Source organism: Elgaria multicarinata, chromosome 4 (genome assembly GCF_023053635.1).
Source record: "Elgaria multicarinata webbii isolate HBS135686 ecotype San Diego chromosome 4, rElgMul1.1.pri, whole genome shotgun sequence".
NCBI classification, from domain to species: Eukaryota; Metazoa; Chordata; class Lepidosauria; order Squamata; family Anguidae; genus Elgaria; species Elgaria multicarinata.
The window spans coordinates 68629181-68646629 of NC_086174.1; the positions used below are offsets into that span (position 1 = coordinate 68629181).

The 17449-nt window shown below is 42.5% G+C and overlaps 1 protein-coding gene across 1 annotated transcript in view; it reads right to left on the bottom strand.

Annotated features, from left to right (window-relative positions):
* The window catches only part of FNDC1 (fibronectin type III domain containing 1), a 133519-nt gene that overhangs the window by 66421 nt on the left and 49649 nt on the right, over nucleotides 1-17449 (bottom strand). The window contains exons 2-6 of the mRNA XM_063124489.1: nucleotides 12477-12686; nucleotides 8570-8668; nucleotides 4166-4280; nucleotides 2181-2368; nucleotides 1043-1150 (exon numbers count right to left, since the gene is read on the bottom strand). Coding sequence (XP_062980559.1) covers nucleotides 1043-1150; nucleotides 2181-2368; nucleotides 4166-4280; nucleotides 8570-8668; nucleotides 12477-12531 — 565 coding nt within the window. The 5' untranslated portion in view covers nucleotides 12532-12686. The remainder of the gene's footprint in view (nucleotides 1-1042; nucleotides 1151-2180; nucleotides 2369-4165; nucleotides 4281-8569; nucleotides 8669-12476; nucleotides 12687-17449) is intronic.

The following is a 17449-nucleotide window of genomic DNA, read 5'->3' on the forward strand; positions in this document are numbered from 1 at the left end:
CCATTGGGAAACCATTCAAACATGCAATTCCCCCACCTGGAGTCTGCAGCTGTACAATCCAGGAACAGTTTTACCAGTTCATCTTGTTTGTGTGAATGAAACCTTAGAAACCTAAAGTAGCAGAGAAACACCAGTGACCTAGTTCAAGTTTCTACTTAAACTTCAGGCCATGCAAGAACTCTCTCTGATATATCGACTTAATATTACCGGTGTTACAGGCTGCACAGAAGCCTGGTGTAGTCTCAGAACATATCTACACTGCAAATTTATTATTACAACTGTTTTAACTGCCATTGCTTTCACCTAAGGAAACCAAGATTACCACCAGTCCATTTTTCACCCAAAACACACAGGAACTGAATATCTACATCCAGGGCAATATCCAACGGGGCGGTTCTGCTCCACTAATTCTCTTCCACAAGTGAAAACCACTGCTTATGCAAGGGAGATTTAGTGCTTCCTAGAGGGAGGCCCCAAATGAGCGGAAACACTCATTTCTGGAAGGAGGCAGGCTGGCGAAGCTCCCTTACGCAAACTCTGCTGACTTGCCTCCTTCTAGAAATGAGTATTTCCGGTCATATCAGGTACCCCCCGGAAATGCTCAATTGTTGTTGCGGAAACAGTGGGGGGGCGGGGGCTTGCACAAAGAAAAGCACCTTGGATTGTCTCCTTAACTCAGAGTGGATTCATTGCCCCACTGACATTGGAGCCACCACTGCCCCACACTTTCATTCTACAACAGCTTCATTCCACAACTAATCTACACACCTGTCCTCATACAGGGAGGAGGAAAGCATTTTCTGCATTAGCTGTCCCCCGCCCTAGTATTTTATATCCACACCTTCATTCCTGCTTGCACAATCTCCCCCTCTCTGTGGGGGTGAGGTGTGAAATTTGGATCATTCCCACAGATCATGCAGATAACTGGAGCAGTCAGGAGACAAACTGTGGCAGATCTATCTGGTCTGGAACTTAGATCCTATATTTTTTCCTAAGATGTGTGTGAGAGAGAGAGAGAGAGAAAGAGAGTTACTACACCTACCTTTCACTCTTCCTTCACTCTCTGAAAGAGCATCCCAAGTGGCAGCAACAGTTGGGGTTTTGCCTTTTATCGGCCAGACATTCAGGTTTTCTGGTGCATTGGTAGGAGCTGTGAGATATACAACAGACCCAAAAGAAAAAGAATAGTAAATGGAGGACAGCGGGCTTTTGTTACTTCCAATATTTACATTCCATCACTTTTCAGCATGACCTTCGCATTGAAGGTCAACCCAAGGAATGTATTGAAAATACATATTGCTCCATGAATAACATGGGCTAATATGTAATAAAAAAACCCAAAAATGTCTGGAAGTCATGGCTTCTCACAAGAAGGACCGAGGCAACTGGGTACATTCATTTAAGAATAAGGCAATTAAAAGGAGGGTGGCACAATATGAAGCCACTTGAAAACATCTAAAGGAATGTTTTCTATAAAGAAGAATGTAAACAATGGTTCACCAAGCCAGTATATAAAAAAAGAACAGGCTAAACATACAGCAAGAAAAGTGTAGCTGCCCAGCTATAGTTTAAATAGTCTTCCGAATTGTACAAACAGTTGAGAAATGGACTAAAGGACTAAATGGACTAAAGCAATCTCCTTTCCAGAGTTGTACATGTGAAAAAGCCAACACAAATCAGTCTTTCTGAGGTGAATGTTCAGTAGACCTTTGATTACTTTCAATGCACACCTTCCACCAAAACCAGCAAGTTTGCATTCCACCGTTCCTCGCTGTTTGTGATGTCTGTTTGAACTTACCCATGCCCTGACATTTCCACATTTCCTGCTCCCTTTCAGGGGGTAACTAATGATGTGGAGTGGGTGTGGGTGTATGGGTGTGGAATGCCAGCTATTGTGACATCACAATATGAGATCAGTTCTATTAAATGTTATGGAGAGGGAGAGGAGAGCTAAATGCATGGATTCCATTTGGGCACCAGGTGCACATTTAGTGTAACACTTTTGGCTGTCAAACACAATTCTTTTCAATAGAGGCATTTACCCATGAACTGAGAAAGCAATCAAGTGTTGAGTCATTGAGTGATGAGATGCCGAGTGATGTACATTCATGTGTGCAGCAACCCTAAATTGTAGAACTAGCACCTGGCAGGTAAATCACACTCTTAAATATAATACATACCAGCTTCTGGGGTTCTTTGGTATACTGAGGCACTCCATTTGCCTTCCTTTTCTCCCTGTGAGATTCGAACTGCGAATTCATACATGGTGTCTGGAATCAGTTTATCCACCAATACTCGTCTGTTGGATACTTGTCTGTAATCCCACCTTGCCGATTCCCCTTTCTCCCTATAACGGACAGTGTACTGCCTGGGAATAATACACAGAAGAATGCATTATTAACCACAGTCACGAGAAATAACACACAACAGTAACTGTTCAAATCATCGCAAGTCCATTCACATCCAAGCAATACATTGGGCTGTCTTTGCGTGAAGTACTAGGCAAATTCTAGGGGGAATAGGAAAAATTGGCAGCTATGAGCCACAGTAAATAAGGCACGATCACATTTCCTCATGCTCAGAATATCATTACATTTATATCATATGTCACATCCACATGACAAACACAGAGTTGGGATCCAAAGACACATAAGTGGAGGAAAAGTAAGTACAAGTACTTTGCTGTGATTGTGGATGTGCTAATGGAAGAGTTTGTGTCCTTCTCTATTAAGCAGATTTTATAGTGGTCCTCATGCTTCAACAAATGGAAGACCATATTCAGATTTAGTTTCACTTTTCTTGCACGGCGCTCTAGTATGTGGTGTAAAAAGCCCTGCCAGGAGTGGAAGACACCTTCTGCATGTGGAAGGGCGCCTTTGAGTCTAACTCAACAGCTACTTTAAATTGTCACCCCCTCCTCCAGCTCTAATAAATGTGACAACTTGTGTGGGTGAAGGTCAGGACATAAACAGAGTATTTCAAGCACTCTCACAAAACTGTAATCTCCAAGTTGCCTTGGGGAAGCCCTGACAGTGAAACTAGTTTGAATCCCATCTGATCCTGCAATGAGAGAGAAAAAGAAGAGATAGAACCCTTTGATGTTCTTTTGATGAAATATTCCCTATTGACCACTCTAATAGGGTAACAAACTGTGTTAGATTTTTCACTTGTTTGATCTAAGAAAATCAGTACTAACGTTAGAGGTTGGTATTGTTGGGCACTTGCCAAGGGCCATAACAGGGCCCACACTGTTGGCCACTGGAGCCTCCTTGAGCCCAATGATCTTCTTGCTATCGCTGCCTATTCATCTGTCCTCACTAAGCATACAATGAGACACAGCAGCACCCTCAACTTGTCTTCTATTCTCTCTCTAGACAGTTGGGCATATTAAGCTCAAAAGGGGATTATAACTGTATAGGCTTCAGGGACAATGGTGAGGAGGAAGGGGACACTCAGTGAGGGGGGTCATTCTGTGGCCATTTTGCCCCACCCCAAAAAAACCCAATCTGGAGCCAGCACTGGGTAAAGCCATTTTTGTAAGGCGCTTTTTTTTTCAATCCAGTTTTTGCCGTCCTTTTCTATTGAATGTGCTGAACTAAAACCGGAAGTCTACTTCTGAAAGAACACTGTCCCATTCCTCGCAATATAACACTATACTGCCCAGACACCACTCCTGGAAAATGCAGGAATGACCAAATGTTGCCCGCAACATATCTTAAAGTGAAAATGGGTCCATGTAGTGGCGTCTGGTGGCTCAAATGTCAGTGGGGCAGTGAATCCGCTCCGGGTTTCGGTCAGAACCACAGAGAACTCTAGAGGAGCTATCCAAGAATAGCTTCTTTGGAGTTCTGAGTAGTTCTGACCGAAACCCAGAGCAGATTCACCACTCCACCGATATTGGAGCCACCAGACTCCACTGGACACAGGTCTGGTGGGCAATACACTGTAGACTGTGGAGATGAGATATGCACTGGACATGCAGACTGGCACTAGTACAGTAAAGTCGTACTCCTCAATGACTCCGTGGGGCATAAAACCACTCATTCACACTATTTTTTCTTCACATTATCCCCCAGCCAAACCGTATTTCAATAGCTACAAACAACAAGTTGGAACTGATACAACTCTGGCAAGCCTTCATAAAAGACAGCATAACGCCAAGTACCTAGGAGGGACAGTCTTCTGTTTCTCAGAGATGGGATCTGTCCAAGTAACAAGCACTGACTGAGAGGACATAACGCGAACAGTGATGTCTTTTGTCTCCTCCAGTTCATCCTCCTCTGAAATGAGATAACAATGAGCCATGGCCATATATTAGCATTAGCAATGCATCCAAAATATATTACACTTCTGGACTGGGTTCATGACTAATGGTGTTGTTTACACAGTTGTTACTTAACTCACTCAACCTCAGACAGGAGACCCTTAGGGCTTAGCTAGACCTAAGGTTTATCCTGGGGTCATCCCTGCCTGCTCCCGGGATCCCCTGTGTGTCATTTACATGAACAGGGATGACCCCGGGAAGATCCTGGGATAAACCTTAGGTCTAGCTAAGGCCTCTGTCAAGGCCTCTTTCTTCACACTTACTGCTAATATAGGCTGGATATTGACAGAATTAAACCACAGCCAATGGGTTGTATCACATGTTAGTTCTCCTTAGAGCAGACCCACTGAAATGAATGGGACAGAAGTTACACAAACTTTGGATACCATCCCATCTTTCAAATGCCTGGAGTTGAGTATGCACAGACTTAAAAATATAAAACATTGAGTTTAATTCCATTTTTGGATGCATTTCATTAATGTGCAAACTTTGCAAACTTCAGAAAAGTGTGGACATCAACATTAAATCGCCTTCTGGTTCATGTACCAGTTCGTGCAGTGTGATTTTGTAAGTTTTCATAAAAATGAAAACTGAACTAATTTCTCCACCTTCCCTACTTCACACGAAGACCTAGTTCACATGTAATGGCAACACAGAATATGCGTTGAATATGATTATCGTTGAATTGTGGGTTGTTGTTAAACTGTCAGCTGTTGTTACATGCGAACCCTGCACTATGGGTTGTTGACCATAAAAAAACCAGAGTTCACAATCCAATAACAAACCATGTGTTTCCTTCTCAGGTTGTTCATGGTTTATTTATTTATTTGTTTATTACATTTCTATACCATCCAATAGCCTAAGTTAATAGTTAAACCATAGTGCAGGGTTTGCACATAACAACAACTTACAAATCAACAATAACCCACGATACAACGACAATACTCATACTCAATTCATACTCTGGGTTGTTATTATATACAAATAGGCCAAAAAGTTGGTATTTGTATTGTATTGGGGGAGCTGTCCACTGCATGAAAAAAAATATTGCATGATATGGCCCTCTTTCTTCATGATCTTCAATAGTACAACAGCTAAAAATTCCATCCAACTTTTTTTGTTTATGCAGCAAATGTTGCTGTGCCTTTGCTATAGATTAAGCATTCCTTGATTAACAAATTCTGTACTCTGGATGCCTTAAAACAGACTACTGGTTCCAAATCACAGAGATCAGTTCAACTTCAGTGTACTAAAGATCACTTTGCCATTCAATACGCTGTAGGGAATCTCTCTGGACTCCTGAATTAAAGGGATCCTCATGCAGTGATGAGGTGTGCCTTTCAGTGGTGAGTGTGGCTGAAGGCAAAAGGGGAGGAGACAAAAATAACACCAAAAACAGCCTATTTTAGTTTAAAGTTCTTACTCCCAGCAACTAAGCATTGGAAGAGGCAATTCAACTTTTTAAGATGGGGGGATAGCACAAAAGCCGGGAAACCACCAAACAATCAGTGGTTGGGAGAAAGGGGTGTGGCCAGAGGAAGAGGCGTGGCCATTTGGGGAACCCTGGAGGACCAAACTGGGACTCCAGGAAGGGCTGGATTTGGCCAGAGGTTCTGCACCCCTGCTGTAAACCTTCCAGAGCTTATTCTGAGTTTAGACCCAAATCTATTTCCAATTCAGTTGTGCATGGCGATAGAGAGCATTGCATGCAGTACCTTTTCTAGGGTGATCATATGGAAAGGAAGACAGGTCTGGTCTACACTAGAGTGACTACAAAAAAGTGCAGGGCTCCTGCAGCTTTAACTGTTGTGATAAAAGGGAATTTCACAGGTGCTGCATGCATACAAATGACAACTGCTGACATTCCCTTTTCTCTACAAATGTTAAAGATACAGGAGCCCTGCCCTCCTTTGCATATGGTCACCCTACGCACAATTAGCCAGCGCACACTTGAGAATAGGCTGCCAGGCTAGAGGGCTTGGTGTCCACTTAACAGGGATGCTTAATTCTGATGTGAACTCACCTGATCTGCACCTCCCAGATGAGAAGGCAGTTCTCTGTAAGAATCCTCCCTGCCACCAATTTGCACTAGGCAGTCCGAAAGAGGAAATAGCTTCTCAGAATGGCTAGAGCACATGGCTGCCCATGGATGTCACCATCTTGATTCCCCTTACAATGTTCCTGGGGGGAGATGCAGCACATCGCCACAGCCCATCGCTCCCACTGGCATTGGCAGCTTCATTTTTTAAGATGCGGGGCAGCAACCACATGCTCCAGCTGATCCAAGCCACTCCCTCCTCTTTTGTTTGCCTTTCCATTAAAAGGCAGCCCTTGGACCACCTCACCGAACTGTAAGTAAAGTTCTTGGGTTTTTAAAAGAATTTCACATAGATGATTTTTAAAAAACAAAATCTGCACGTTAATCCGAAAGTAGTACAGAACAGATTTTGACTTGCACACATGCAAAAGTGACACAGATCAAATTTAGACTGATCTGCCTATCCTTCCCCATGTAGTACCCTAGCACCTTTATTCTTAGAAGGTTATCAATAACAGCTCCACTCCAGGCTTTGGCATTCTCCATACCGCCCACAGAAGTCCCTGTCACATACGTCCCTATGACTGGGGTCCTGAGCTGAAGTCAGCATGAAATACTCAACAAACACCAACAGTATGCACATCAATGAGCTAAAACCAGAGCCTCTGTTTCCTATCTTACACCGCCTGTTCCCAATTCACCCTAAGCAACCAGGATTTCATTTTTTTTCCCCCAGTGACAAATTAGATCAGATTATTTACCACACGAAGATAATCCCATTACATCCCACACTGTCTCTACTGGAGCCAATATGAGTTTTGCTTCTTAAGATAAAGCTGATGGACATTTCCTTCCTTCAGGGCAACCTCCCTCAACGTGCCCTATATATTCTGACACGCATTGATGGACTGGCAGCACCGCCAACTTGAGGTTAGGACTTGGAAAATAGCCTCGAGCTTTCGTTTCCCACCCATTGCTCCTCCCACTGCAGTTCAGGATGGAGGCGATGACCTCATTTGTTATTGTTTGTACTATCTTCAGGGCTAACAAGTTACAGCTGGATTTCCTGTACTGTTTACATGGAAATGAAGCCAGTTTCCATTCTGAGTCTCAGCTTAGGTATGAAGTAGTACACAATCAGTGTGCAACAAGTGCTAGTGCCACACATCACATGCAGTTCTCTCAATGGGGAACAAGCCTTGGTCTTTCCAAACCTGGACTCTTCCTTCTAGAAAATTCTCGGGGAGGACATGTTAAAGTTACTTTGGATTTTGCTATAGGCAAAATCCAGCGACAACCAAGAGGTTGTACAAACCCATCAGAATTTTTTTTGCTAGTTTTATTGCAACCCAGTTGGCTTCTCTTAAAACTAGGGATGGACAAATCTGTCCATTTCTCTTAGCTTCTTGTTTTTCTAATTTTAACTTTGCACCTTTTTAGAAGTCCGTATGAAGATTCAGAGCCAGATGTAGGTGCTTTAAAGTGAACAAACCTGGGGAAATCTGATCACAGATCTCCTGTAGAATATTTCTTTGGGTTTCTACTTTTGCTGAGCTGTGACTGGAAGCACAAACTTACCAGCTCCCCTCCCTGCTTTTGCTCTAAATCACAGTGCTACACCAGGTGTCCAACCTCATAGATCCTCAAACAGTCCTCCTAAACCTGGCAAGCTCCAGATGTTTTGGACTATAACTCCCTGCATTCCGGAGCATTGGCCATGCTAGTTAGGGCTCACGGGAGCTGCAGTTCACCATCTCTGACAGCCAGGGTGGTGTAGTAGTTTTGGACATGAGTTTTGGTCTAGTCCCCACTCAGCCATGAAGCTCACTGGGTGATTTGGGGCCAGTTCTGTTGTGAGACCTGTTGTGAGAATAAAACAGGGAGGAGGAAGAAGCTGCCTTGGGTTTCTTGTAAGAGGTAGAAAGGCAGGATATACTGTACATGTAATAATAAAACATCTGGAGGGCACCAGGTTGGGGAAGGATGTGCTAGATCCTCAACGGCTCTCCTCCTCTTTCTATTATAGTTTTTAGATAGCTTTGTCACAAACAGCAATCAAAGCAAATTTGGGCATCTTGTGCTTGTTAATACAATTTAAAGAGTATTATATCAATGAATGAAAGAACCCATTCCAGCCTGTACTAAAAGGATTCACTCACTAATGTCACAAGGCAGGTCATTGTTACACTCCGATGTCAAGACTATACCTATGACTTTCCTCTTGGTTAATGCGGCCCGATGCACAGGTTGACTCTGTCCCTGGGAATGCCTTGACTGCAGTGAAACCACATGCACCGATTCAGATGCTGCATACAACAACAAAAATATGCACACTTTGGTTACGTTTATGACCGCAAACAGTTTAAAAAATGTCACCATTTTCAAACAAAATACTTGAGTCATGATTCTATTCAGGGAGTGGGGGTGGGAAAGCATTGTTTCAATAAATTGTAACTTGTTGACGGTATTTGACTAACAGTGGATCCAGCCGCAGCCAACATTATATCCACTGAATGTCTCTGAGGCCCAGTGTCATGCCCTGCATGGAACCGGAGTCGGGAGATGAGGGGGAGTTGGCAGAGGCTGGACCCAGTACAGTGGGGCCTGGCTCAGGAGAGGAGAATGGACTGGCAGAGGCTGTGGCAGAGCCTCAGGGAGAGGAGCCAAGGCCAGTAGGAACCTCTGCCAGCTCTGAGGGCCTGATGCCAGCAAAGACTCTGGAAGAGCAGCAGGGATCTGAGGAGGAGACGGAGAAGCCCGGTTTCAGCCAGTTCCGGGCGGAGAAGGCCACCCGACGCAGGTCTAGCCGTCTCCAACAGAAACGCCAAGCACTCAGAGACCAGCTGCGGAACGCTGACTCAGCACTCTGACTGAGGATAAAAGAGCAGCCGGGAGCCCTGCCAAATTGTCAGAGATTATCTGAGCTTTCTGGCGAAAGCCTCGGTTCCTGCATCTCGTGACCTCGTGCCTTGCTCCCTGACTCCTGGTTCCTGATTCCGGCATTGACTCCTGGACCCCGTGACCACGCCTTGCTTCTCTGGACTCCTGGTTGACCACGGACTGGTTTGTGACTACGCTTGCCTGTTATTGCCCCTGGACTTTTGGACTGTTGTTTGGACTTTGCTGAATGCTGGCTGCGCTGACCCTGGACTGGACTCTCGACTACCTGCTTTGCCAACTCCCTAGACTTTGGACTGGACATTGACTTCTCTGTAAGCTTGAATCCTGATCTGCAACGTCCTTTTGCTTTTACGTTCAAAGCTCCGTTTGCACTGCCTTCCCTGAACTGTTTGTATACTGCAATAAACTCATCTGTTGCTTAGTTACCCGCTGGTCTAATCTGTCTTTGTCAAGCCATTTGGCAGCTTTCCCGGACACCCAAGGCATTCTGGGGAAATGAAGATGGTGGTGGCTGCAGCCACCTCACCCTAGGAATGTATGAGAATTTCATTTTTGCTTGCAAAATATGTGAGAGCATGCCTTGTTCGCAACTTCGAATGCAATAAGCGTGAGCATATGAGCATCGTAAATGTTTGTGAATTGTCGAATATGTGCTTGCATTTGATTTCTGCAAGTTTCCTAAATTTACACAAATTTCCTACATTTATGCAAATTTTGCTTGTAGATTGAATCAGCCCTGCTTTAGTCTATGAAGGAAATGTAGGACACTTGCACAAATCAAATGGAGGAAAGTTGTGCAAATTTCATGTTTGATCGCTGCTGGGTTTGCACAATTTCCCTGGTCACACAGAGTGAGCAGCGATTACAAATGCAACCAAGAATCAGACACAAGATGAGTAATGAGACGATGGTCAGAGCATCTTGGTGATCTTGAACATTGCTCGTTCACCCATCCTTACCTCACCTGGTGCATCTGTTTAGAGTACCCAGCTGATCATCACTAAACGAATTGGTTAAATGTTGAACATATGAAGCTGCCTTCTGCTGAGTCAAACTACTAGCTTGTTCTGGTCAGAGCCTCAGTGTCTTCCCAGGGCCTCAGGAAGGTGTCCTTTCCAGCCCTTCCATCTGGGATCCCTTAACTCAGCCTTTCCCAACCTGGTGCCCTTCAAATGCATAGTACTCTAACTCCCAGCATTCCCAGCCAAGATGGCCAAATGTAAGGTATGCTGGGAGTTGTCATTGAAAACATCTGGAGGGGACCAGGTTGGGAACGCGAGCTTCCATGGAGATGCTGGCTTAGGCATGGGACTCCTGGCCTGCAAAGCATGAGCTTATGACCATCAAATCAGCTTCAAAAAAATAAGGAACGTCTGCATCAGGGATGCTTTAAGGTGGATTCCTGCGGGGGTTGGACTCGATGGCCTTATAGGCCCCTTCCAACTCTACTATTCTATGATTCTAACATTGGTTTCAGGTATAGCTGCATCAAACCATCTACAATGTGCCCAGGTTTGGTGGATGCTTTTGCAGTTATAAATGCTTGGTGGATTTCCTAGTCAGTATCCGTTTTTTGAATGATATTCCCTAAGTTCCTAATTTTGCTTACTCCCATTTTGGATGCAAATATCTCCTTTCCAAAGAGGCCGTTTTTCATTATTGGCTATCCAAGAGCTACAGACTTTACAAAGAAGAACTTAAAATGCCTGCCACCACCAACAGCAAGGTTTCTCCAGTGAGATGACGACATGTCCTTTAGGTTGCAATCCCCAGTAAACCCCATTGAATTCAGTGGGACTTAATCTGGAGTAGACATGCATAGGAACATGCTGTTAAATAGCCACCTTCTCTTGTGCCAATTGGCTGTCTCATTTCATGTTTCACACTGCAACACTAAATTTCAAGGAGTTTCCAACCAGGTGCCCTCCAGATGTATCAGACTACAACTCCTATCATGCTTAGCCAGCATGGCCAACACATCTGGAAAGCACCAGATGGGAGATGGCTGGTTTAGAATATTACAGTGGGGTCTGGGGAGATTCAGGTCCAAATTCCCACTCAGCCATGAAGCTCACTGAGTGACTTTAGGTCAGTTGCTATCTCCCAAGTTTAACCTACCTCACAGGGTTGTTGTGAGGATAAAATGGAGGCAGGACCATGTATGCTACCTTGAGCTCCTTGAAGGAAAGACGGGATATAAATTTAATGAATTAAATAAGTAAAAATAAAAACAAAATAAAGTAGTATACCATTTAGGGTAGTAACAACAGCAGCGGAAGCAACAACATTTAGGGCTGTCAACCGATTAAAGTTTTTTTCGGTACACACTTACCTGGCAGTAAGCCCTATTGAACGTAATAGAACTTACTTCTGTGTAGGCACGCATAGGACTGTAGTGTAAATTGACTGATATGCCTTTTATCAGATTCATCGATTATTTGATTAAATTTAAATATATCTGCAATGACCAAGACCTTAATATAGTGGACATTTTAAGATGCTGAAGGAAGTGTTAGGTAACTGCTCCAAAGCAATATTCTTCCTATTTAATAAACAAAAGCAACTGGTAGTTTTAAATATTTTCTTAGTCATTTCCTATTACAGTAAATCAAAATCACAACTACTTAAAAAGCACCACTGATAAAAGCTGACTCTTACTATTGAAATTGCCCCCTTTGACTAACCAACTAAAGCTTTCTTTGATTAATCTATCAATTAAACCACTTAAAGCTAGCAGCCTTAATAATGCTGCCAGATTTTATCTCAACTGAAATAAACTGGAAGGGAAGGAACAGTTGAATTGCCAATGCTGTTTAGCTAAAACGCTGCAAAAATGATGTGCTCCCTCTTCCACATGGTTACCACAAATTAACTTGAGCCATTTACTATATCTATGTGTTCCTGACTGTCCGCATCAACCCCTATTATGTAGTATCTGATCCTCATAATCCCATTGTATTTTCCATCCTGGCTGAGGGCTATCTTTTGCTTAATTGTATGTTTCTAATTGCTTTCTTGGCAGTTTATAATGAGGACAGTAAAATATAAGCATATTAGGCACTTTTGTTTCATTCAGTAATCTGTTCTAATGGATGGTATAACACATTGAACCATATTACCAGGGAGAAGGAGGAGAGGCAATGCTTCATCCCTAAAGAACTTTTTTGCGTGTGAAATGAAATGGACAAGCTAAATCACAAAAATGTGACTTGCCTGATTTTTTAATCTCATGGCTTCTTTCTTCTTTTGGCAGCGGTTTGTAACTCATCTTCCTGCTGCTTTCCCCATATCCCAAGAGGAAACCTGGATATCTACGTGGACTCCTTGAGCCGGATGGATGGGATGACCGCCATCGAACTAGTGACCTGTCAGGTGATGAGGGTCGGAAGCGTGCTCTCAAAGGTCTGTTTGGCACTTCCTTCTCTTAAAAAAAAGCAAAAACACACAAACACATATAAAGAGTTACTCTTAAATATCCTTTGTGAGTTAACTACTTAACAAAGGAAGCATGGTGTTACTAAAGGTCTGGGATTCATTCGCTGAGCAGACAAAGAACGGATAGACAATGAATCTGAGCCGAGGCTAGAGAAATAAAAGAAAAAGTCGTGTGCAGGGGGCACTAATCAAAAGTAATTCCTCACTGGCAGGAGTTGCAGTGGTGGAGTTCTTTTATTCCTCACCATTCATAAGGAAGCGCAGGCTGAGGGCAAAGCAGGTTGACAACCCCTGAAGAGATTGGCGGTATCAGCACCTTGAGCACACAATCCCTTCAATGAGAAGCTGAGCATGCAGTGAAACCAGGTGTCTTACCTGCCTCCTCCCTCCACACTAGGGTAGCTAGCCACTTATGCATTACTAAACAGGACACCAGAGGACACCAATATGCATCACACTCATACTCCGCCACTTGCTGTGCCAGCTTCCTATCACTTCATGGTTGGGCCAGGCCTGAATCTGTGGCCCATTCTCCAAAGCAAGACTTTTCACGGCACTACCTAAATAAAACCTGCCTCCTCCTAAGTGACAACAGGCACTGTGCATGGGGTGGGGAGTCAACCATGGATGCTGTGGGCTCTCTAGTAACATTTAGGGTGGCCATGTGTCCTACGTTTTAGAGGATAGCTCTCTATTTGAAGGGCTGTCAAGAGGACAGCTCTCTATCTGAAGGTCTCCTCTATTTGAGGAGCTGTCAAGTCCAAGTTCTTTCCCTAAGAAGGGAAAGCAGAGCAGGGACCTTGAAGCTGACCATCAAGAATTAACACCCGACCTGCCGACTGAGCAAGGCACACAGGTTACCTCATCACAGTCTTTCTTACTGCAGTGAGATGTATTTTTTTTTCTATTTCAATTATCGTCATTATCTCTCTTGAATTTGCATATGCAATTTTTCTGCAAATATGTGTCCTCTTTTGTCCTCATTGCATTTCCTTTTTGGGGATGATGCGTACATGGCCATCCTAGTAATGCTGGCCTATGTTGCATTCACTACTGTTCTCTAAACCGGAGGTGAGCAAGCTATGGACCCCCAGGTGTACTTGGACTACAACTCCCACCATCCTTCACCACTGCTATGCTGGCTATTAATGGGAACTACAGTTCCCATCAGCCCACACCTGTGTAGGTCCTTAAATCAAACGATGAATAGACATTTGCTTCCAAAATGAGAAGTGGCTAGGCTTAAACCTGCCTGGACTCCACGCTTGTTGACCCAGAGCCTCTGCTCTCAACCGCTCAGTATGGGTGTGGGAGCTTGGCAACTCAGTGGTAAGGGAAATACATTTCACTGCACAGACTGTCCTTGTCTACTACTTCACAGCCTGAAGATTCAAAACAGGCTCCTGGCAAGCCTGTGGCTCAAGTTAGCTCCTATGGAAAGCATCCAGAGGTTTTCTTCTAATTTAATCATGCATCAAGTTCATGAACAACCAGGTAAAATTCTAAGGTTTGTGTTTCAGAGGAGCTTAGATTACCTCCAATCAAAGGTAATCTGACCTTATTCTTGATCTCTTCCAGTTCTATAACCTAGGACCTTGCCCTCCAGTCTTAAATATAAAATAAATACCAAAAAAGTATCATTTGTAGATGCTTTTGTAGTATGTTATTTTTAACCAAGGCAAGTCCAATCAAAATATGCTTACTAAGGGTTCTCCACCCCCTCCAGGCACATTCAAATGAAAGGGTGTAAAACATCCAGAGTGAAAACACACTTTGAGGATTCCAAGCAGACTCTGTAGCTGACAGAATCTTTCATCCATCTCACCCCCCACCCTCCTCCCAACTCCAGGCACACCCAAAAAATTTTTGTATAAATGCGAAGAGTCTGTCTGAAGCACAAGATTCAATGATCTGCTCTGCCTATATGAAAAACTCTGATATCTTTCTTAATTCTAATCCTCAGAAGCCAACTGATTGCATTATTTTATTGTTTTTACACTTCTCAAAATTAGGCCAAAAGATCTAACAAGATTGGAATTGTCACCAAGTTCACAATTTCAGCTGGCAAGTGTCATTAGTAGATGTTGTTTGTGCTGCATAAATTTGATACTAATTTGTCAATCCCTTCTTTAAAAAAAGATGTGTTGTCACTATTTATTTTACAACGTCTCTTTTCTAGTGCCTATTTATTTTGGATTGCTCCCTCATGAAGAGAACATTGACAGAAGAAGCAGCTGGATAACTAAATGTGTTTGTTTGTTTGTTTGTTTGTTTGTTTTGTTTTAAACATGCTACAAAGCTGCAATCCCAGGTTTGCCAATGAAAGTACACTCAACAAGCATGTCTTGCTCATGAGTAGATTTATACACATATGGCTTAATTCAATTTCAGGGATTACAACAATAGTTATGAACAAAGCAGGGATGAGTGAGTGTGCTGGTTCCTTCCCCCAACCAGTCCTGCTAGGGCTAAAAGTCCTACTTAGGTTATGGATGACACTTGAGTCTAGAATTCTGCGGTGTTGGGGGAGAGACAACCAAGAGTTGGAAACCATAGTTAAACCAAAGAGGAAACTGAGGGCTCATCTACACCAAGCAGGATATTCCACCATGAAAGCGGTATGAAAGTGGTATATAAGGCCACAGCTAGACCTAAGGTTTATCCTGGGATCATCCAGGGTTTGCCCCTGCCTGAGCACTGGATCCACTGTGTGTCACCTAGATGAACAGGTTTGACCCCTGGACGATCCAGGAATAAACCTTAGGTCTAGCTATGGCCTAAGAGGCAGGAGCCACACAACTGCTTTATAGCGGTATTGAAGTGCACTGACAACTGTTGGGACTCATTGACACATACCATATGCCGCTTTCATACCTCTTTCATAGTGCAATATCCTGCTTGGTGTAGATGTGTCACAGGGACCAACAGTTGTCAGTGTACTCCAGTACCACTATAAAGCAGTAGTGTAGATCCTATAGTGCATGTCAATATAGCTATAAAGCAGTAGTGTGGCTCCTGCCTTTTATATGCCGCTTTCATAGTGGAATATCCTGCTTGGTGTAGATGAGCCATGAATGAAAGGCAATATGATAGCCATCTTCAAATATCTACAGGGAGAAAATTTGTTTTCTGTTGCTCCAGGGAGTAGCACCCAAATGAATGTGTCCAAATCGGAAGGAAAAGGATTTAACTTTACATTAGGAAGAACTTCCTGATGGTACAAGCTGTTCAATAATGGAACAGACTGCCTCAAAAGGTGGCAGACTTGCCTTCGTTAGAGGTTTTCATGCATAGCTTGGAGGGCCACCTATCAGTGGTGCTAAAATAATGTATTTCCTGCATCAACAGGAAGATGGACTAGATGACCTTTCAGGTCTCTTCCAACTTTATGTTTCTGCAGTTCGAACAACTGGAAGAGAAATGGAAGTATACGAACCTACAAAATGGGTGAATTCTATGATGGGAAACCCATTGAATACTAATTAATTGTCTTATTTATTTATTTATTTATTTATTTATTACATTTTTATACAGCCCAATAGCCGAAGCTCTCTGGGCGGTTCACAAAAATTAAAACCACAAAAAACATCCAACAGGTTAAAAACACAATTACGAAATACAGTATAAAAAGCGCAACCAGGATAAAACCACACAGCAAAGTTGATTATAAGATTAAAATACAGAGTTAAAACAGTAAAATTTAAATTTAAGTAAGTGTTAAAACACTGAGTGAATAAAAAGCTCTTCAGCTGGCGACGAAAGCAGTACAGTGTAGGCGCCAGGCGGACCTCCCTGGGGAGCTCGTTCCACAACCGGGGTCTTGAATCCAAAATAATAATAATAATAATAATAATAATAATAATAATAATAATACTTTTTAAAAAATCTTACTCGCCTCTCCATTCTGATCGAGGCGGGGAACAACAATAAATGATAAAATACATAATACAATTAAAACATAATATACATTGTTAAAAACATCCTAAAAAACATCCTAAAACATTTTTAAAACATCTTAAAATGTTTTAAATATGGTGATCATTGTAATAATATACTACAAACTTCCTACTATAGAGAATGTAACTTACTAATTATCCAAAGCCAAGTACTTTACTGTCGTGGTAGCACAAACAGGATAGTCACAGGCAAAGCTAGATGAAGATACCAATAAACTGACAACAATCAACTAGCTATTTGGTTCATGGAATTTCACTTTGGTACCTGTTGGAATTTCTTCAGCTTAAGAATCTTTCAAAATTAGAACGGTTAAAGGGTGTGGAAGCCATTATTGTTGACTTATTGGTATATTCTCTACCTGGAGGAAACATAATATAAACAACTGCAAATACATGGCCAAAAAAAGGCAAAAACAAAATTCAAATAAAATTTTCTAAAGAGGTTTTCAGTAAGAAAGTGACTAAGCACAAACTGAAAAAGAAATATTTGCCATTGCAGTAGATTATGCAAAGCTCCACCAATACAGTTATGGAAGAAGAATAGCAATAGTAAAGACAGAACATAATGTAGAAATAATAATAATAATAATAATAATAATAATAATAATAATAATAAATTTCTTGCCCACCTCTCCAATTGGATCGAGGCGGGGGAACAACAGCAAGCATGAAATACATAAAATACTAACTAAAAACATAGTATACACTGTTTTTAAAAAAAACATCCTAAAAAGCATCCTAAAAGCATACTAAAAGTATCCTAAAGCACCAACCAGCTTTCAAAGGATGATCTGA